The sequence below is a fragment of the Falco naumanni genome, chromosome 5 (genome assembly GCF_017639655.2).
Source record: "Falco naumanni isolate bFalNau1 chromosome 5, bFalNau1.pat, whole genome shotgun sequence".
Lineage (NCBI taxonomy): Eukaryota > Metazoa > Chordata > Aves > Falconiformes > Falconidae > Falco > Falco naumanni.
In genome coordinates, this window is record NC_054058.1 from 13,943,375 (window position 1) to 13,965,582 (window position 22,208).

The 22,208-nt window shown below is 37.2% G+C and overlaps 1 protein-coding gene across 4 annotated transcripts in view; it reads right to left on the reverse strand.

The window, feature by feature from the left end:
• Positions 1-22,208, reverse strand: part of ATXN10 (ataxin 10) — a 101,949-nt gene that overhangs the window by 42,723 nt on the left and 37,018 nt on the right. For all 4 annotated transcript variants that reach the window (XM_040595833.1, XM_040595834.1, XM_040595835.1 and 1 more), the window contains exons 6-9: positions 18,672-18,752; positions 12,139-12,295; positions 7,081-7,189; positions 3,563-3,732 (exon numbers count right to left, since the gene is read on the reverse strand). In XM_040595833.1, the coding sequence (XP_040451767.1) occupies positions 3,563-3,732; positions 7,081-7,189; positions 12,139-12,295; positions 18,672-18,752 (517 nt within the window). The remainder of the gene's footprint in view (positions 1-3,562; positions 3,733-7,080; positions 7,190-12,138; positions 12,296-18,671; positions 18,753-22,208) is intronic.

The following is a 22,208-nucleotide window of genomic DNA, read 5'->3' on the forward strand; positions in this document are numbered from 1 at the left end:
AAGCCACCGGACTGCCCCACATGTATGATAATAATACTTGACAGCTCTTCCTCCTACAGAGGAAAGAAAGCACAGGAGAACTGCACATGCATTGCAGGCTCCTGGTGGGTTTGACACAGAACTAGCTCAAGACTTGGTGTCATAAGTACAGCACTTTTATTTGTTCTTCTCTTCTCTTCATACAAAAGTGCGTGCAACTCAGGACATGCATGTACCCAACATTTATCAGCCCAGAATAAACATTTTATCAGACACTTTTCTTACAATACCAACCCATCCAACTTCTCAAAACATGCAAGTGGGCAGTAAGCCTGTAAAGACCTATTTTAATAACTGCACCTCAGTTTACAGCTTAAAGGTCTGCCCACTCCCTTGTATCTTTAAGAACTTACCACAATTGTGTAAATAAAACTATGAGGAAGAAAAGATGTAAAGAACGCATTCCTAATGCTACCAGAGTACAAGCTAAAGAATGCTTTTTAAAAGCAAAGAATGATTTTAAACAGAAAGTGAAGAAGCAATAAAGCACTGCTCTCTGTTCCAAAGCATTACAAGATTTTTCAACACTGCCAACAAACCAGTGCACTAATGCCCTGAAATTTTTGTTCTTATAGCAGGTGGAGACCATAAACGGAGAAGCAGCCTTTGCAGAGCAATTATCCTCCCACTCCAGGCATTCTCTGTTGCTTTAACTCTGTCGCTAGCACCCTGTGCAGCAGGACTGCACCCCTGTACTTCAGGAGACACGCACACATAAGGCGTAGCCTGGCTCAAGATGCACCTCCCAGAGAACAAACAGGTTGTCACTCAACTCTTGAAGAAGCTCCTGAAGACAGTGATGCAGCTCTGTCGACTTGGAGGGCTTTGCCCAAGTCACTGCTTGGGCTCTACTTATGTTTTCAGAACAAGTCAGGCAGACCAATACCAAGCACTAAGGTTATATTATAAAAACAGGGGCTATACTTTTATTAGTAGTAGCATACTATTACTCTGTTTATTAGCGTATTATCATTTTTACTGGGAAAAAGCTCTATTGGGACTGGAAGTTAAGAGAAAAATTTTAGAGAAAACAAGTGTGAAAGCCTCGGTTCATTAAAGAGTCAGGATACTAACAGTGCTGTTAAAGAGCCTTTGGTAAGTTATGTGCAACTCTCTCATGCCAGGCAAGCAGCTACACTGGCTGAAGAGAAAGCCCCTTCCCCAGCTGGTGCCTACTACTCACACATAAGTCACACAAAAGCAACAGCTAACAGTAAAAGCCCAAGGTCTCTCAGATGCACGGTCAGTTTGCTTGTTATGTAAACCACATAACTACTATGTATTACATTATTTTTGCTTGAATACAGGAAGTAAACTGTGTGTAAACCAAATAATGGATATAAAATAAGACCTATATTGTGAGATAGTTCTCTGAAAAGAGATGTGGGAGCCCACAAAGCCTGTTTTCATTCAGTCCAGGTCTAACCCATGCATCACTGAACATTTTGATCATTTCAAAATTTCAGATGGGTTGCTTGCCCCATCCTCACAAACACTTGTCTATGTATGGAAAATGCCTTAAAGATGACAAGTGCATTTATTAGAACCAATGTAAATGTATGAAATAAACTTAAAGTACAGATGGGATATCATAATATTGGCATTTCTAAAGTTTCAACAACAGTTAAATAATGTTCCATGATATCACACACAAGAATCTAAGTAATTTTCAAGACATCATGAAGCAATAATATTTGCAGGCAGTTTAAGGCAAGTTAATACCCAACTTCCATTGAAAACACTAAGCCTGCATGCCTAATTGCTCCAGGGGCCTTTGAAAATCCCAGCAGAAATGAACAATAAGCAGTAAATCAACCCTTTCAAAATGAAAGCAACCCTCTCCCTTCCACTATCATAAGGTATTCCACAAAAAATGTATTTCACTAACATAAAACACATATTACATCATAACGGGTCAGAGACAGAGCTATGCAAAAATGATTAACAGGATTAATAGTATTTTTCTGAAATACTGAAATATTTTATTATATACTGTAGTATGAATGGGAAAAGGGAGGATCATTCCTGTATTTCCCATCTATATGCCCAGATTACTAGCATTTATCAGACAAAGAGGGTAGCATTCCTCAGATTTTACATTTCTGTACCCTGCAGACAAAAAATACAAGGAAATGGGAGCATTCCTCCCATATGCTATGAAAATGCCCTGCTGCCATTATAAAAGTCTAACCTGGTAGACACTGAAGCAGTTGAAACCAGATTTGATGGCACCAGTACAAAAGAATCTATTATCTCCACAAAATAAAGTAATAAAAAATTTTAAAACTTAAGAAACAGAAAAGCTTCTAAGAGATTGATTTTTCAGTACTCAGTGTCTCAATCACTCTTTGGCATCACAGAATTACACTCAGAGTATCTCATCATATGGAACTTCCTGTAGAGTAACCAGTATTAATTACTGTATTTTGGGTACTCACTGACATGGGCGTCATTTGCCAACACAAGAAAGAAGTAAAAATACTCCGTTATCTCCTTTGTTCCTACTTTGATATAGTCTTTCTTCTGTCTTTTCCATTTTGCAGCCTAAAAATTACTTCCTTGAGAGCAAGTGAAACTGATTCAAATTATTAAAGAAAGGAAAACAATCCTAAATGTCCCTGTTGAATAACAAATATCAATACTAGAAGCTACTCAACACCATTTCCTTCCAGGATAAGGCTGCCATAAGGAAAGACACTTCTAAGAGAAAAGGAAGATACGGGAATGAACACCGGGTTTCTCTACCAGAAACTCACAAGGAGGAACTAGAGAAACATAAACTTCTCACTGAGGTGAGGCTACTGTAATATGCTACGTGGTTGCTTAGGCCAAATGAGAAAAGTAATCTGCTGGGTATTTGGAAGAGCCCAGTTGAACTGTAAGACAACATTATTTCATGATTTCTTTTCTTGCTGAAATTAGGTTAGTCTAACAAGTCCTGGAGGAAAGTCACATCTTTTATCATCCTATGAAAAGAAGGTTTTGTATTTAAAAACATGCTGCTGTTTCCTCTTTTTCCTAAGTGTGGAAACAAAACTAATTTTCCACACCAGAATTCTGAAGTTAAATTGTTCAAAGTGATTTGATGGAAATAGATGTACATTTTTAAAGCAGCATGAAAAAAAATCTTAAGTTGAGGGGAAGCGTTAGGGACTAATTCAAACATTAAGTTCATGCAACAATTCCCATCCATTTCCCTTCAAAGGGAAGTTGAGGTTTAGTCTCAGACATTTTCTTTTCAAGTAAGTGCAAATATGAAAACAATAAAGGAATTAGGCACTGGTTTGCATTCTCTAGGACTGAAGTAGAAGGAAGACAGGCACATACTAAATAGTTATTAAAAAGTTAGCATACCTGTGATAGTAATTCAAAGACATGAAAAAAAAAAACCACCTCCTTTACATGACCAATTCTAACCTCTATTTGTAGATCAACAATATGTATTTTCATCAGTAAGGTCATGGTCAGCCATAACGCATCTGTTCACATTTAAGAGTTCTGCCACAAAAAGGTACGAACTTACCTTATCTTGGTTTTCCTTATTTTTGTAACACAAATTTCCAATCAAACGAATGAGATGAGATTTAAAATCCACAGCTGGATGTGAAATTTCTTCCTGCCCTGCCATAGCGTGTGTAGCAGTGAAAATATTTACAGACTGTTTCCCAGCAAGATGAGTTAATCTCAGGGTATCTATAGAAAACAAGAACACTTTATTTAATTACCAGATGAAAATTAGTATTCACTTTGCACAGAGCTTTAGTACTAGTTGTTAGGTTCAAAGTTAACCAACAATTTCAGATATTCAGTAATATGTCAAAAGAACTTTGAAAGCTTTCTGTATTTCTTAATTTGTGCTAGTATAACCATAAAGGCCATCCCGAGGTCAGAAGGTATTTTCACGTCTTTTTGACACACGTACGTAGCTCAGACATGAAGTCTGAAGGTTGGTGCTATAGGTCGCTACTTGAAGAATCAGAACTTGTGGGCTGTTGATGATTCTGGCACTGTAAATACACCGCTAAAACCAAGTTTTTCCTTTAGTTCAAGCTTGTCACAGCGACACATACCAATCACAGAATTACTTTTTTCTCTCTTCTCCAGTCTGCTCCTAGCTCTGTAGTATAAGAATAGATTTTGAGTACATCTAGCACCTTGACACATCTTTACAAATCCTTCAGTGCCACAACCTTGGCAATCAAGAAACACTAGTGTTCCTGTATGTTAAATGCTAGCTTAAAGCAGCCAGGATTTTTTTTTTCTACAGTGCTCCAGAGAGAAATCAGAGAGAAGGGAAACTAAAATCTGTGAAAACAACATTCCACAAAGAGAGCACACCCAGAAGAAAAGTTGGAATCATGTGAATGCCTGAGAACTTGTACAGCTGAGAAGCCAATTCAATAAAGGCCGCGCCTATATTTAAAAATTAAGAAGAATTTCTCCTCTAAGTGACCTGCAATACTAATAAATGCCCTGGCATGCCATTGTCCCCAAGATGCTTCATGCAACTTACATCGAAACAATAGATACAGCAAACCCAAGTTACAGCACAGGGCAGTAATTCAGCACCGTGCTCCTTCTGTTCTAAATGTAACATCCATATTGGAATGGGCACTAGATCTCCTGGATTTAAATTAGAAGAAACTTCACAGGTCATCATATCATAGTTTCACTCCCAGATAGCTGATACAGGAGAAGAAAAGAAAACACCTCTGTCCTGATAAAGACAAAACTACATTTTTGGCAGGTTGTTTTTTTTTAATATGAAACTATAATAGGGCCTAGAGGCCTCCCGTATGACAGCTACCACTTATATTTGTTCGTATTTTGAACTACTAGGAAAAAACAATCTCCTGATTGCACCTAAAAAATATCATCATAAAATAGCTTTGAACACAATCTTAGCTCACTGGAATTTTTTTGGTGTTTTAAATCCATGAAAATGGGCAGTGTCTCACATCCTTCTCATGGCATTCCACTTTGTGTGCTTCCTTGCGTTATTGTCTTAGTCTTTTCCCACACACAAACATGTAAGAGGGAATTCCACGGTCCTCCCAAACATTCTGCCTGCCCTTAAAAGGGACCCCTGAACAAAAGGATAAAAAAAAAAGGCACCCCCTCCAAAAAAAAAAAAAAAAGTATAATAAAACCCTTGAAATTTTATTACAGTGCAGACAAAAATGCAATGAGCAGTGCATGTTACTGGAAAAAGAAGTCCAGGAGAAGGTAGAAGACAAACAGCCACCATCCATGCATGATGCCCACACAGAGAGAACAGTGCTCTTCTCACATTGTACAGCAGCGCAACACAGCAACTGCTGCCAGGATGTCACACATACTCTCAACTAAAGGACACCTCAGTCTGCCGTTCTCTCATTAACCCAAAAAGCAATTATTCCAAAATGCCTCCCAAACCAAAAAAACATTTACCTCCCCTGGTGATATTCCCCAAACACCATGCAATCAAGCTGTTAACAGTGCTAAAAATATTGTTAACACTGCAGTATTACTGTCTAACTTAATCCCCAGATTAATGAAAATAGCAAAACACACTCCTCAGTTGACAGTTAGGAGACCATTCAGATATTTTTTCAGATCTTTTGATCAATCTTTTAGTAATTCCCCAAAAGAAATTTCTCATGATATAAACTGAAAAGAACCGCTCCATTAGAAGATCTGTTAGATGAAAATCTTTTGCACTATCTATCCTTATTTTTTTGGTCTACAGAACTAAATACTGAAGGTGATGTAACACAATACGGATTTTTCTTGCTGGTTTTGCTAATCCAGGATTAAAGTCTGGAGTCTTATAGCCAAAACGTAGTCTTAAAGAAGAGAAACTATAGGAGTTGATAAATTCCTCTTGGCTGAGAGCATGTGGGATGGTAGCAATGTTCTAGCCTGCACCGGTTTCATTAGCCTGGAGACAGCTGTAGAGAAAAGCCATTCTGCACACAGCTACGGAAAGGACTGGCCTGTAGGCTTCCAGACTTAACTGATCTGCAGCTCCTTGAAATTCCCATTTAAATTGAAAGACTTTTACAAGTATTCAGATGTTACAATGAGTAACTCGAGTTTCCTCAAAACACCAGACACAAGATAGATCTTGTTCATCATCTTACTATAAGTAATAAAACTATGGACCTGTCATAAAAAAACAGAGGCTTGGCTGGGGTTTCTTTTTGTTTGTTTGGTGGTGGTTGGATTTTTTTGTGATTTTGTTTTTGGTAGGGTTTTTTTGGTTTTGGTTGGTTTTTTTTTTGTTGTTTTTTTTTTACAACAAGGACCCTTACATCAAAATGGTCACAGTTAACAGCCTTTTTCTTTTTTTGGTTGTTTTTTTTTTTTTAGCCAAAATATTACATGTTTTTCTTTAAAATCCATAACTTTTTATAATTTTCTCAGAAAATGCTGGGATGCACCAGTCTCAAAGCGCTAAAATTTAGGAAGGCACTGGTCAGTACATGTATATTTCCTCCTCTTTACTCCCTGAGTATATATATAGTGTCTCTCTGGACCATCCTGGCTTAATTTTCTTTGTGTACAGCCCTTCTTTCCTGTTGTTTCTTAGCAGAAGAAATCTTCTTTCAAACTGACCTTTAACAAGTCGCTGAATTTGGTTAAGAATATTCAGACTGTACTTAGTTTGTTTTCAGGAATCTGGGAAACAGAAGGGAACAGACATGGAAAAATCCTTTTTCTCCTTCTTGAGGAAATTCTTCCACACACATTCAGCCAGTGGAAGAACATAGGAAGCAGCTGTCCTTTGCACAACTCTTACTGTATAAATAGCACATTGCTGACAGTTGAATCAAGGCTCTGTTGAGTCATAGGAGCTAACAGAGCAAGTAGAGAAGCAGAAAAATTCCAGGAACAAATCAAATATTTGAAAATGTAGATTACCTTAATCTCCTATTTATTTATTTTATTAAAAGGTCAGAATCATAATTACCACCAGTTGTGAAAAACATGTTTTCATTCACAGAGCAACATGATTTGGAGCAAGCCAACAGTTCATAAACTTTGTGGCTTTTCACTCACCTATGGCTGTTTCAAGCAAACCAGGCAAAGCCTGTAGATGTTCTAGCTGTCCGTTGTTTGATGTCATTTCACAAAGAACATCAAGAAGACGAACTGTAACCAGTGCTTCCTGTAAATGAAATTTAAATTTCAGAAAATGACTTATGAAGATTACCATAAGAACATAAAACTGACAATCTAAACAGAGGACGGGAACTCTCAGCACCTCAGATTCCTTGCAGGTCTTCTAAACACCCAAGAATAAATTTATATAAAACAAGGACAGCTTTTTACAATAACAATAACGTATTATATTGCAATAAATTATTTTCAAAAGTCAGTGTTATATGTGCCTTATAAAATCACAGGGAAACCAAAACAGAGCCATAAGGGATAAAATTTTAACAAAAACACACTAGCTTCCAAAAGGAGAAATACAGAAAATTACTAGCTGAGAAAATTATTTCTGTATAAATGTTTTCTTTGAGTTTATTCAGTAGGAGCGTCCCACTTTAAAGACACAAACACCGCCTGCAAGACACCAATTTGTTGTCCGCAGGAATTCTGTAAAGTTCTGTGGTCAAATGAACTTTGGCTGCGAGAATTTACATTATTCTTGGGTAAATAGGATTGGGATCATAGATGCAGCATTTTGGTTAGGTATGAGACACACAATTTTATTTGCATATTATTTATTCAGCCAGAGAACTATTTTTTCTCACAGACTGTGTTGATATGTGCTTATAAGGACAATCCAGCACTTACAGAAACTACCTTAAGAATGTATGCCATAATTTGGAACACCACATATTGCTCAAGAACCAGACTCTGACTGCAAGATGATTCCACACAAGGTGTGGTATGTAAACTGCAAGCAGCCTTGAAAAGGCTCAGACACAGGCCGCAGTAACTATTCCTTTCTTGTATGGTCTAGGACAAAGAGATGTTTTCTTACCAAGTGTAATATTTTTTAATCCATATAATCAATATCACAATTTGTGAACACTATTGTTGATTATTTCAGTTAAGTACTACAATTACATACACTCTTTGCTCCTTCCCATGCTCCTTGAAGACAACAAATCAGTATAGGATCCAGGTCCTAAAGCTGTATTTTATTTTTTTTTTTCCCCACGCAGGTGTAGGAAGGTTCAAGTCTTGCACCAAGTTATCCAATAAATTGCTTTCAACAGCACACACACAGCCTCTGAATACTTTGGTCATTGTGTTGTTATGAAGTAGGAATACTCAAACTGTGTTTCAGTAAGCAGGTATTTACAATTTTAAGGCCATTTTGCATTGTTACAAGACAATAGCTTAACCAAAAGCCTCTTCAGCTCATATACTTAACGCTTACCTTTGCACAAGAAAAGCTTACGTGCTTTAAGCACACAAATATCAATAGGCAACGATAAATCACACCAGTAAGCTTACAACAGCCCTTGTTGCCTATGTGTACCCCATTACCTATGCACGTAATGCAAGCTCTATAGCAGTTGATACCACGAGGTATGGCTTTTCTTTTCTCAGCCTTACCCTTTTTCACCCCACTGCCTTTTTTAAATGTCTTTCTTCAGCGTCCTCTACATATTCCTTCCCAGGGTTTTATACTACAATCTCTCCCTTTCTTTTATCCCACAATCTGGCTTAGTTCAGCAACTGTTCCATCTAGATTTGAGAACAGGAACAGATTAATTAGAAAGGACAAAAGAACCTCTAAATTCTTATCCACATTTGCAACTTAATACTTCCAAAAAACAGTTTAAACATCTCTGGTTGGGTTCTCCCCAGCAACTTCCCAATCTTTATGCTTTTTTTTTTTTCCCTACACCTGTACAAAAGAAAGGCAATAAAGCATAATTTTTCCTTTTTAAGTTGAGTGACAAGATGCTGTTTGAAACCTGGAACATTTTGAAATCTGACAGCCATCTTGATGTGGATATAGTTTGAAAAATATGTAAGGAAATAATTAAAGAGGTTTTTAAATCAACCTACTTTGAGAGAGACTCAGAAAAGATGTTCCTTATAAAGAAAGGAAATAAGAACTTAAAATCCAGGGATGGGTTTTATTTTGCAAGTATGGTTGAAAGTTAGCGAAAGCAAACTGATGCTGAAGGCAGGCTTATAATGGAAAAGCTATTTTAAACATTGGTTTAAGCACTGCAGAAGCATATGATTAGCTTTTCATTGGCTTAAGATGGAAGCAAGACGACCTGAGGTTCCTTGGGGAAAAAAGGCAGTGTTTACATATAATAAATTAAACAGTGGATGGGACACCCAGACAACATTTTGGGAGTCAGGCCAGTTCAAGGACTGTCCCAAAACGCAGATTTCAAACATGGTCATGCAGTTTTGAAGCGTGTGACAGCTTACTAGTACAGACATAGCCTGACCAAGGCACTTGGCTTCAGAGTCACAGAAAAGTCCAGGCAGAACTTAGTTTAATATCACAGTTGTTGCCTAAAGCATTTCTAATGACAGACTCTACATGTGCAACTGATTTTTTTTCAGTTAAATACAACTTGTGCAGAAACTACAATATTTATATAATCAAGGAGAAATTGGTGCAATTTTTTATAATTTCCAGTAGGAAAAGAAATAGTTTTATAAATTAAACTGGAATTTCTGTTTTCCCAAGGCAAGCACATGTTATGAACAAATCTATACACTAAATACACTTTTAAAAAACTATTTTTAAACTATTTTGTCATTGCTCTCCATTTATTCAGCTATTATGACTTATATTTTGTGCTCATTAAATGATCCACATTTCCCACCAAACAGTGAAACTCAAGTTGTCATACATCATGTTTATGTGAGAGAAGAATAAAAAGTCAGTGTCGACCAAGACAAGTTATACAGTAATATTCTGAATACTGCTGTCCCAGCACCTTCAAGTTGGACAGAGACCTCCTTCTGCTGGGCGCAAACAAACTTTTTTTTCCAAGAACTGAAACCACAGAATACTTGAAAAGTAACCATACAGGATTAAACAAAAACAAAACAAAAAAAAAAAGGTGGTGGGAGCGGGAGTGGAATCATCTCAGTATATGTCCTCTTACTGCCAAGCTGGTAACTTTTCCAGAAGTAGACAGTTAAGTTTTCCAACATAACTTTGCCTAAGCAGTTGGGGGAAGCTGTGCTTCTTGGACAGATAAGAAGAGATTGAAGAGATTGCTGTGTGGTTGCTGGGTTTTGAGGGGGTTTGTTTTGTTTTTTTAAAAATTATTTTTTGAATATCTTTAATACCTTTTCATAACACCTCTCAATATAATTTAAAATTCTTCTATTTAAACAAATACAAAAAATTTGGCATGTACAGCACTGTGTAACTATCATATAAGAGCATTTAAAGATCATTATTTTTTCACTCAGTAAATCATGACAGCCATTCTCAAGAGTTTCTACAAATTAAACTATTATAGGTTAATTTTGTTTAACAGGAAAATGCTTCTTACTACATTTATATTGGGTAAAAAAATTTCAACATACCACTGTGGTCACTTGGCAAGATAGAAGCCAGGTGTGACTTATTTTGAAACATCTTTTAAAATATCTTATTAAGACAATATGTTAATTACACTTCTGAAACTAAGCATGATTAATCAGTGAGAATCAGTCATTAACTAATTCTACGCCTGACTAAAACATACTAGATTTCTCAGGCTTTTTGTTTTCTAGGTAGTTGTCTTTAAAAAAAAAAAAAAAAAAGACTCACCCCCAAATCAGCTGAAAGCATTAAAACTTTATGAGAGTAATCAAGAACTGAGACCAGTACAACCTGGCACTGCCTGCTAACAATATGATGACTTAACGCCACACAAATAAGGTCACTGCAAGTTATGGTACAAGTTGCTTTCTGTATTCCCAAAGGCATTGTTAGATCTTCAAGCAGGCTGTCGGTACCAAGAGGAAAAACAGAACACCATATTAAAAAGGCCTCTACCCTTAGACGGCCTAAACCTCCTTACTGCCCTGTATGGTGTGGCAATAGCCAGCAACTCTTGGATACTTCATAAGGAGGAAACAAAATAAGGCCATCCAGGACAGAGCTCTGCATCAGAGGTTCCCAAAGTGCAACCCACAAACCATCTGTGACCCATAAAAGCCTTCCTATTTAGCTTGCAAAGGGACCTCATTGTGGCCACACTCAACAGAACCAGTTCATTAAGTGTGAAGCAATAACGGATTTCTTCCAAGTGGACTGGAGTTGGGGCAAGTGTCTGGGTGCTCAGGAGACAAGAGCTGTCTGCCACTTAAGAGCCCAGCAAACTCTGCAACTCGATGCTGCAGATGCTAGCTGGCCCCAGGACTGCTGCCTTCTCGGACGTAAGGTCCACCAGAGCGCCCCAAAACATTGGGAAATGGTGAAGAGTCAATAACAAAAGCCCCCTCCTGCAGGGAGGATGGCTATATACTTCAGACAGCTCCCCTGCGCTCAGCCAGTCACACACCCTGCAGCTCTCCATGATCAGAACCTGATGTTCACATCACAAACCGATCAGGAGCGCCTGCCTTACAAGGAGCCAAATACATTTTAAAAGAACAACTATTTGGGAACTTAATGATGTATTAATTATCAAGTTATCATCAGTTATCTCAGTTTTAAAACTCCCCCAAGATTTACTTTAGTACTTCTAGATTAAAAAAAAAAAAAAAAAAAAAAAAAAGGCATTTACTCCATTTTTACCCCAGTTGGGTGTGGAAATGCTGCTTCCCACCTACAAATAAAATAAATACATTAGGTTTTGATTCATATTTTAGTAAAATATAATTCACAACCTAAATAAATTACAGAAGTGATCCTTAGAAAGAAGATAATAAAACATCCAAACACATGACAACTTGAACATTCTTCAACAATGTGGTAGATTTATTTTTATCTCAAAGTACTGTATTCTTTGTCATCCTTAAATTAAAAGCAAAACTGGGCTTCTGTCTCACAGATTCTATTGTGAACTCTGCTACTACTTTCCCTATATAAACTAGGAATGTACACAAGCGCCACTTGGGTAGTTGTGGCAGTGAAAACTCACCACTTCAGATTCTGGTACTATAATGGCTTTTTATCAGTCATACCTCATCTTCTCCAGAAGTTAACTTGAGCACTGCTTCACATTTCTCTTGGAAACATCCTACAAGGAAGTCAGCATGTCTCATAAACACATTAATTTCTTCACTGGTAACTGGGTTCTTCTCACTTACTTTCCCCATCATCAGCTCCAACAAAGTAACTCTAGAATTAGAAAACAACCTGTTAATCAAACTCAGTAAGCCATATAGAATTATCAGGAAAATAAGCAGATACAGTTGTTAAAAATTATACAAACAATTAATTAGCATGCTAGTAACAGAGCTGATTTTTAAAAATAAGAATTTTTATGAACAGCAATCAGTTCCTGCTTGCTGGTTTATTTCTGCATGCTATTAATTTAATTCATCATTCATTTAATACAATCTGGCCAGACAGTCAAGTCAGTATTCTTCTCAAGTCTATTTAAATTTCTAATTTCTTATGTCGTAACACAACATTAGTGTGACTGCATATTCCGTATGTCTAAAATTTCCAGCAAAACAGCTTTTAAAAGCTGTTATTAAGTTCAGCAGAACAAACAGAGTATATGCCAGCTTCCGTTTGAAAATACCAGCTTTTCACAGCCCTTGCCTTCCACAGAGTCCTTCACTAATTCTCGTCCCCAAATCCAAAGCAATTCTGATCAGAAACAGGAGAAATAAAAATTGATATGCACACTGCGTTCTTTATAACTGTTTTATAATTGCCGCTAGATGGACTAAAATAAAGCCAAGTTGATTACTCATATACCCAACAAGCCTTAGTGTATTAAACTAGCAAGTAAGCAGATACATAACAAAGCTGTTCTATAAAATGTACTGGGGTCATTTATTTTAACAGCTTTAATGTAATTTTATTACCAATATACCTTCGTATTGTTATGGCAAACTAGGAGTATTTTGTGGAAGTAGGACTTTAACATGGCAAAGACCCTCCTACAGCTTCCCTGTTCAACTCCAGTGCAGAGGAGCACATGGGTTAGTGAAGTCCCACTGTAATTCTCTCAACCTGAAAGAGCACTATTTATTGAATGAATTCAAGAGCAGCCTTGGGGTTTTCTTTCGCTAATGTATTTGCAATTCAGATGGAAGGACTGACATTTAAACATGTGGAATAGTTCAAATGCTTTTTCTTTTTTTTTTTTAATTTACCAAGCAGGTTGTCACAAGGGGAAGAGAGATGTCTTTTTCTGTGGAAAAAGCACGGTCACTGCTTTATTAACCTCCAAGAACTCACCCCTATTAATCACATAACAGCTACTCAGTTCTTGCTAAACTCAACCCTCAATGTCATTAAGACAGCTGCAGCAAACAATTATCTGAACGACGACAAAAAAGCTTTTTCAACACAGTAGCACAGAAATGTGCTCAACACATTTGGGAAAGGGTGGACTCCAGAAAGAAAGCTGTCAAACACTGGTAACCTCTCTCACAGGCTTCGCTTATGTATGCAACAGCACAGACACAGAACAGTCATTCTGTTTGTTCTGTAGGTTACAACTGGGTACCATAACTTAACCATCTACAAACTACCAGAGTCCAGTTACCCAACACCCCTAACTGAACGACAGCTTTCAGATTTGGCTTACTATACAAAGATCAAGTTGAGTGCACAGACGCGTCATTCATCTCCAAGACAGGGCTAGATTTTACATGCCAGTTTTACCAGGTTTAGAGCCTTTCAAGCATATGCTCAGCTAAGAAAACAGGCTGCTCGCAGACTTTATGATTACAGGAATTAATCCAATAAAATATTTTCTGCATAACAGAATTCTAGTCAGCTATTGTTGCACCAATAATCCAAATAATACATGTTTAAAAATGACAAGCAATCTATCTGTAAAGAAGCTGGAGGATTACAATATACTTCCATAAACTGTATTAGTGAGATGAAATTGTTGCCAATAGGGAAAACTGTTGCATTACGCTTCCTCTTGCAAAATCACTGGGGTGCCCTTTAGGACAACCATAATCCTTCCAGAGAAGCAGGACTGGCATTAAAAGAAATTACATACAGGTTGTGTTTTAAAATTTGCTGTTCTCTTTAGGCATTCATGTCAAAACTGTTTTCCTGAGTTTTCTTCCAGGCACAGTCATTCAGGACATACCCATCTTTCCTTTGAATTTCAAGCAAGCCTTGCCATTCAGCCACCAATTTCCTGAAAGCAACTCTTTTTGTTCTGGTGCAAGTTCCCTTACATTCTTTTCTTCTATTGTTTCTCTCAGTTTTCTTCCAAGACACTCAAAATTTTCCAAGTTAGTTCTCCCACACAAAGCAATTTACTCTTTTCTTTTAAATAATCTCACAACTGGTCAGCCACTCAGATGACAGTTCCTACTTGTTTGCCCATAGCTAAACACAACAGATACAACAACTGGTAGTAACAGTTTTAGCATGTCTCATAACAAATTTTTGTAACCCTCCGTTCAACATCTAAAATATAATTTTGTATATTATAATTATGATTGTATTTCTATTTGGAAATGATCATGCATTAAGTGTCATCTTCCTTTGCTTTAGGCACCACTTAAGAAGATTTTTTTGTCGACCTCTTGCTTTGTTTCCCCCTAATCAAATTTACATCAGTTCTTTCTGAAGCTGAACAAATTGGCAAGAACTTAGAACAACTACTATAAATATATGCAATCATCACTAAAACACATTTCTGTCTCCTACAGTCTGCAAATAAACCACAGCATTAAAGTGCAATTTAATTCTGGATGTTCATCATTACAAAATAAAGTGAAGTCTTGCTAAGCCTGTGTAAAATACTGTTGTAACACTCTACCAATTTTATTATCCCCAAACAATTCTGTATCAAGCATGCTTGGTTTACATAACCTCTTAGTAAGTGCCAGACACTTGAAACATTATCTCTCTGTGACTGGACTTCTTCCTGAAAAACTTCACTGGCAGCAGCAGTTCTATGAGACAAATCAGGTCCTTCCTCAAAACTTCCAATTCTTTCATCTTTGAACGATACTTGTAAGCATCCTATTAAACGAAAATTGGTAAATTTGCAAAGGACTACAACTCCACACTACCTTCTGCTATTCTGTGTCTGTCAACATTACCAAGAACAAAAAAACACCACAAAACTGTCATTAGCAGCCCTACAGCTGAACATAAACAAGAAGTGGTGCCGCTTACACCACTTAAGTGCCCATTTCCATACCCCATAAATGCTGGTAATTCAATCAACGGCTACGTCATTCACTGAGCGCACTTCACATGAAATAACACAAAAATCAAAACCAAAGATGCATCTTAAAAATGCCTGAAGCAATTCAGTTGCATTTTTGTTGCTGCTAATTGAAGCAAGACCCCTTCTTAAAAGGGACAACACAGATGTAATAATTTTGAAGATTTTACAATAATTACGACTATCAAGGTATGAACTTACATTGTCCATGCTCAAGGCTAACTTGAATTCAAGCAAAACAGGCTTGTTCTAAATATTTCTGCCAAATACTTATACACACATGCAGGGAAATCTCAAATCTGGCAAAGAATTCAAGAATCTACAATCCTTTGGCGCAATACTGTAGCCGTATGTTTCTGCAATAATCAGTTGCAGAGAAACAACAGGCATCGTCACATCATCATATGCTTTTCAAACCCAGAATACCATTAAAAAAGCTGATCATATTATCACAGCATTTATTTCAGGCCATTTGCAAACTCAGACATGCAACTCCAAAGTGCTTAAATTTGTTTGGAAATGAAAGGGAAAGTTGTCCAAAATCAGGAATTTTAATTGAAAAATCAAGACTCCAGATCCACTTCTACAAGAACTACTTCATGGCATGCACCATGGCCACTGTATCACAAATGCTCTAGATTTCAATTACAGGAAATACTCTGAATAGTGCGAATTCTGTGAATAGTGCAAATAACTGCGGTTATGCAACTGCATACACTTTGGTTATCTAAGGCAACTGCCAACTTTAAGAGTCACCACTAATGTATGTATTCGCAAACTTTCTCAGCACAGTTCATGTCGTTCAGTAAATACGTTTAAAATAAGCGTATTTAATGTGCATGATAGAGAATACTGTAAGCGAGTGACCATATTCATGAGCTCAAGCTGCTTTCCCCAGACACCTCAATACCGCATCTGTCCTTTCTTCATTTATATGACTTAGTCAGCCTTACTGGACACCCAGTGCAGCAACTCTTGCGGTGAAGGCTCCTTGTCTCGTTTTGAAACAATGAATGCCCCATGGTTTGGTTTATACGGTTATTTTTTTTCCTCCAGTTAATGACAGTCAAAATGTTTTTATCTGAATTGGATTTGTCTCCTCATATATCTCAAAAAGAATGCATTCTTAAATATCCTAACATTATATAGGAAGATGCCACAGCAGAATTTTCTTCTATAGCTCAGTTGCGAGAGGAGTACTTCTACACCACTTTTTACATATGTTTGACAGTAAATTAAGCAGTATCAAATTCATAATAAACTGTACTGTGATTATGTTTTTTAAAAATTTAATTGAGTTTACTTGATTTGCAGAACTCTTGGGGTTGATAACAAATTCAGTAAATACACTGTGACTAGCTATCCTGTATGTGATCGTCCGTATGATACCTTGTCCTGGTTTCAGTTGAGACAGAGTTAGTTTTCTTCTTAGTACCTGGTGCAGTGATGTGTGTTGGATTTGGTGTGAGAACAATGCTGATAGCAAACTGATGGTTTTGGTTGTTGTTAGGGAATGTTTATACTAAGTCAAGGACTTTTTTCTTGGGCCCTGCCAGTGAGAGGGCTGGAGGGGCACGGGAAACTGGGAGGGGACACAGCCAGGACAGGTGACCCGAACAAGCCAAAGGGGTATTCCACACCATATGACGTCATGCTGAGTATATAAACTGGGGGAAGGAGGAAGAGGGGGACATCTGGCATTATGGCATTTGTCTTCCCAAGTAACTGTTACGCCTGATGAAGTCTGGATTTCCTGGGGATGGCAGAACACCAGCCTGCCTGTGGAAAGTAGCAAATGAATTCCTTGTTTTGCTTTGCTTGTGTGTGCAGCTTTTGCTTTGCTTATTGAATTGTTCTTATCTCAGCCTTTGAGTTTTACATTCCTTTCCAGTTCTCCCCCCATCCCTCTGGGTGAGGGGGAGTGAGCAAGTGGCTGTGTAGTACGTAGCTACCAGCTGGGGTTAAACGTGACATACCTACACCAAAAACCTTTCTTCCAGTCAAGGTAGCCAACCACCATCTGTAGCACAGTGTGTGCAATGAATCCTTTCTAGAAACTGATTACATCTATTGCTTTAAGTACAATTGAACATCCTAACCCAGTCCTGGCTGTCTTCAATGGGTTTATGAAAACATACAAACAAATTGCCATTCATGACATCCACCAAAAGAATTAAATCTAGCTCGTTCACTTAAAACAGTCTTTCCGGGTGACTGGTTATGGAGCCCCTACCTTAAGATAGATTAAGCACACAGCTCAATCACTCCTATTTAGTCATCCTGAATAAAGGAGGAAGACAATATTTCCCTTCTTATCATTCCCACTCCTTGTTTTCCATCCCTTACCTATACATCAATAATATTTTATGTATGGCTCTCAACCTATCATACACTCTGTCTTTGCCTGCCATCCTTTTCATTTCTTTTGTAATCTCTTATCAGCATTTGTAACAACACTGTAGCTTTAGTCACAGCAAAACAGAGGGAAATAAACCACTAAGGCATTGCTTTGTTTACTGCTTTGTCTTTCACCTGCAAAAACTATAGGAGGAACTTGCAGTTCCCCTGGGCTAATGGGGAATAAAGCAGCCATGCTGAATACATAAACAAGATTCAAAATCTTCAAGTAGTTGCAGAAGCTGTAGACTTCTAGTGCAGGATTCCCCAAACCTGATTATTCTAACAAAATTTTTAATCTTTCCCAATTCTCATTTAACACAATTGTAAACAAGCATTTTTCCAATTACAGCAGTGGCCATTTCTCATCCATTCAGCACAGATTTATTTAAACACCTGAAGGAAAACTAGCCAGTTTCTTTCAGGGTTAAGGTTTGTTGAAGCATTTTATATTTTCAATAGTGGAAATACTAAAAGATTAAGTAAACATGGGCATCTGTACATCTACATTTTTCAGATTCTGCTAACCAGTATTAGACACACTTCCAACTTTAGTAAAGGCTTCCTTTTAATTTCTTGTAATTACAACAGGAGTATGAACAGCTGAGGACATTTCAAATACAGCTGCAAAACACTGCAGGGTGTGGTGCTCTTATGAAATCAAGACACAGGCATGAAATTTTTTTATTTTTTATTTTTTTTTAAGTATTTCTTTACCAAGTAATGGCGCCAACCTGGATTCTGCAACCCTACATAAATCACTGCCAGTTGTGGCTAAGCTGTAATGTTAACCAACCAATTTAAAACCATTACTGACATAGAAACATGTATTTAGAGATTTTGTGCCAACTATGAAACCACACAGTTTTTCAATCATGTGAACAGGATACTCTATATGGAATGCTAAATACTAAAAGCCACATTGGTTTTTGGGGTTACCTTTCTTGATTGCTCAGTTTGGCATAGAGGGCTGTTACCAACTCCGGACATTTCAGCAAATGGTCTGTAACAATCAAGAACCTAAAAAAAAAAAAAAAGTGTTACTGGTGCTACACAAACAGCATCTACATTTACTCCAAATAGTGATGGCTGTTTTTACTTGTAGATGACCATGTGATCCGCTTCTGGTCTATTTGCTAATAGATACACATTGTCACAAAATAATCGCACATTGTTCTGCAGTAGTTTTGCTAATACAGCAATGGCCAGCTCCCATCAATTCAGCACACTAACTCAAATGCTTGAAGGGAAACTGGTTAGTGTTTTGCCAGTTATACAAAAGGCACACCCCAATTCAAATAATAAAATGCTTAACCAATTGTTTATGCATGTCAGCAAAAAGCCCAAACTCAAGCTTGAAAACTATTATGATACTTGTCACAACACTTTATGAACACCAAACAGTCAAAAAAGTGCAAATAATTTCTCTTTAAAAAAAATATTGTAACAAAGCATCAAAGCAAACAAAAACTTGTCAGATGCAAGGCAGCAAAACACTGTTCACAACTTACAAAAAATACCCTCCTTGTGTAATAGGAACCTAAGCTGATAACCAAACTTAACTCCTTACTCTACAAGCCAGGTAGGTATGGTCAGTCTACCTTTGTGCTAAAGCCAGTATTTACACCGATCACTTTCCCAAGCACCTTTCACAGCAGTCGACAGCAGATGCTAGCTATTTAATTTCAACCCAAGCACCTACCTGCAGCATTATGCAGAAAAAAAAAAAGTATGTAAAAATACTTTTCTCTGCAAATTACATTCCTAGGAGTACTGAGAGTGTTATATATGTTGCATAGGTGTACGCATACTAAATTATGCATTTTTAAAGCAGCATGTCTAACTATTAAACATAAAATAATTACAGGTCAAAAAATCTCAGAGTATCCTCTGAGCTGATGAAGCTACTGTGAAAGAATAGCTAAAATAATATGAAAACTAAGTGATTTCAATATTCCTTCCACCTCCTCCTCCTTTTACACTTTGCTGACAGCTTTTTATTTTGTGTATCTGTAATCTACTACGTAGCTAACAGAAAGATAGAACACAGAAGCCTTCCAGCTGTGATAAAGTATTTTTTGGATGAATGCTCAATGACAATTGGGAAAATAGGAGAACAAGAGATCCAAAAGATTAATAGCTATTATATTTCTAACAGTAACTCTGGACTTAGCCAGCATCTGGTTCAGTTACTGTAAACTAGACTTTTTTAAGAGCGGGAGGGACAAGAAAAACTATTTAGTGCAGAGGTTTTTTTTGGTTTTTTGTTTTTTTTTTTTTTAATGCATTTGTACACACATTCAAGGAAAAAAAATTAGTATAAGTGTAGGGAATCATCAACTTCTGGCATTGTGAGCAGTGTAACATTGATTCAAGAGTTTCTCAACACAAATTTGAACCTACAGACTTCCCCAAAGTCAACAGCACAAATGTATTCCAACTGAGCAGCACAGACTCAATCATAACAACTGAATCAAGCCATCAGCAGGGTAGTCAAGGGGAACACTTTTACAGTTCCTGAACTGACAATTCACAGCATACAAGCCATCCAGCTGATAATGAAGTACAGTAAAAGTGCTTTTAAGGAAACAGTCTTGTCTGATTTTTCAATTTTGCAGTTGGAACCAAGACTTTAAATCTTAATTTTCTTGACTAAAATTACTTCAAGGAGATCTTGACTATTTGTCTTGTAGTTAAAGAAAGAGATCAATAATTATCACAAAAAGATCTAATGTTACTAGGTGCACATTAGTGATTACTATTGCAAAGTGAAAAGTCCTGTATTTTAGTCGTTACTTCGGTCTACACTCTTGTATTTATTCACACACCGCTTTCACATTCTGTGGACTAGACCTCTACTGCTTGAGGAGTCTGCAGTATTTCAGAATAACGTTTCTGCTTATGAAAGAGCACAGACCTCTTTATATCCTTCTAACCCTTTTAGTTTCATGACATGATGTAACACCTTAGAAATTTCTGCTTCTGTATTTAAGTTTCTCTTTTACCTTATCCACTTCCTGCATTACTGTGTCACACAGAATAGAGCACTGGCATATCTTTCAAGAGCATCACCAAGAGATAACAGAATCAGCCGTGCAGTAAAGCACTTTCAGCTCTTGCTACCATGCCCAGAAATTCTGGTGGCAGTTAAGCAAGAGCGCAGCAAATTAAATATATCTTTAGTCCTCAGCTCTCCTGTTTTTCATTTGGGGTAGGGGAAAAGAGGAGGAAAAGTAAGACCATCCACAACTCTGAAATAAAAAGAGACTTCAGCTTTGGGATACTAACTGTATATGGCATTTCAGATGCACACAAAAGGCTTTGGTAGGAGATTTAAACTCTCTTTGGGAGCCAACAGTAGAACCACTGGGATATACTGAGGACCACTGTAATTCACTGAAGGAAATGGTGAAAATTAAAGTTGTTATGCAAGCGTAACACAGTAACAAATGAACAGTGTTAAATATGCCAATTTTCTTGATTTTTTAAAAACTGTTTGGCTAAAATCCTAAAAAAATCAAGTGCTTACATAGTAGATAAACACAGGAGATGTTCAGTTCAAAGACTTTACAACAGCACAAGGACTGCATTGTACCAAACTGAACTTGAGAAGAAGCCAAGATGAAACAGTATAAGCTACATTTGTGCTCAGTATATTCCAAATGACCACTAAGCTTGCTCCAATCAAAGCCGGGTGTAAGCAATCAACTTTATAATCAAATGTCATGCTCAATATTAAGTTGATTTGATCCCATTAACAAGTCTAGAGAACAGTGTCCTCAGTCTCAGAAAATGAGGAAGAAAACCCCCAGGAATTTTTTAGAAGAGAATCATCATGTCTTTTTCTATTTGATAAGCAAACTTCTCTTCCAATCTCAAAACCAAAAGCATTTTTCATCATCCTAAAATAATGTCACTCTATCCAAAATATTGAGTAAGAACAAAAGAGCTATGTTTACTGTAGTTTAACAAACAAATGCAACAAATCATCCACACTTTTGGAGGAAAAAAAACCCCTTAAGACAGCTAACCTTTCAAAGTCATAATCACCAGCCTTTGTAGATGCTAAAAAAGCAATTATGCCACATGAGAAATGGTATGGGACCAGAACATACATTAGAAGCAGAGGTATTTTTTGTCCTTGTACAAGAAAATATGCACCCTACCAAAACTAAGAAACAAGTATAAAGCTATTTAATAACAAAAGGAACACATGCACTGTCACAAAGATCAAAGAAACTAGGTAATTCACCCCAAACACCAGCACTCAAAAGAACAAGGAAACACATTTCCATACTAAGGCTCAACCCAAAGTTATCAAGGACCACAATACTCCTCTCCTGAGCTGAATCAAGCACAACAGTGAATATCCTGCCATCCTCAAAAGGCATTACCCATAATGAATGCATCCCCCTTACAGGCCAGGATACTGGTCACCAAGTCAACTCTCAGGTTTAGAAGACTGAATTCAGATTG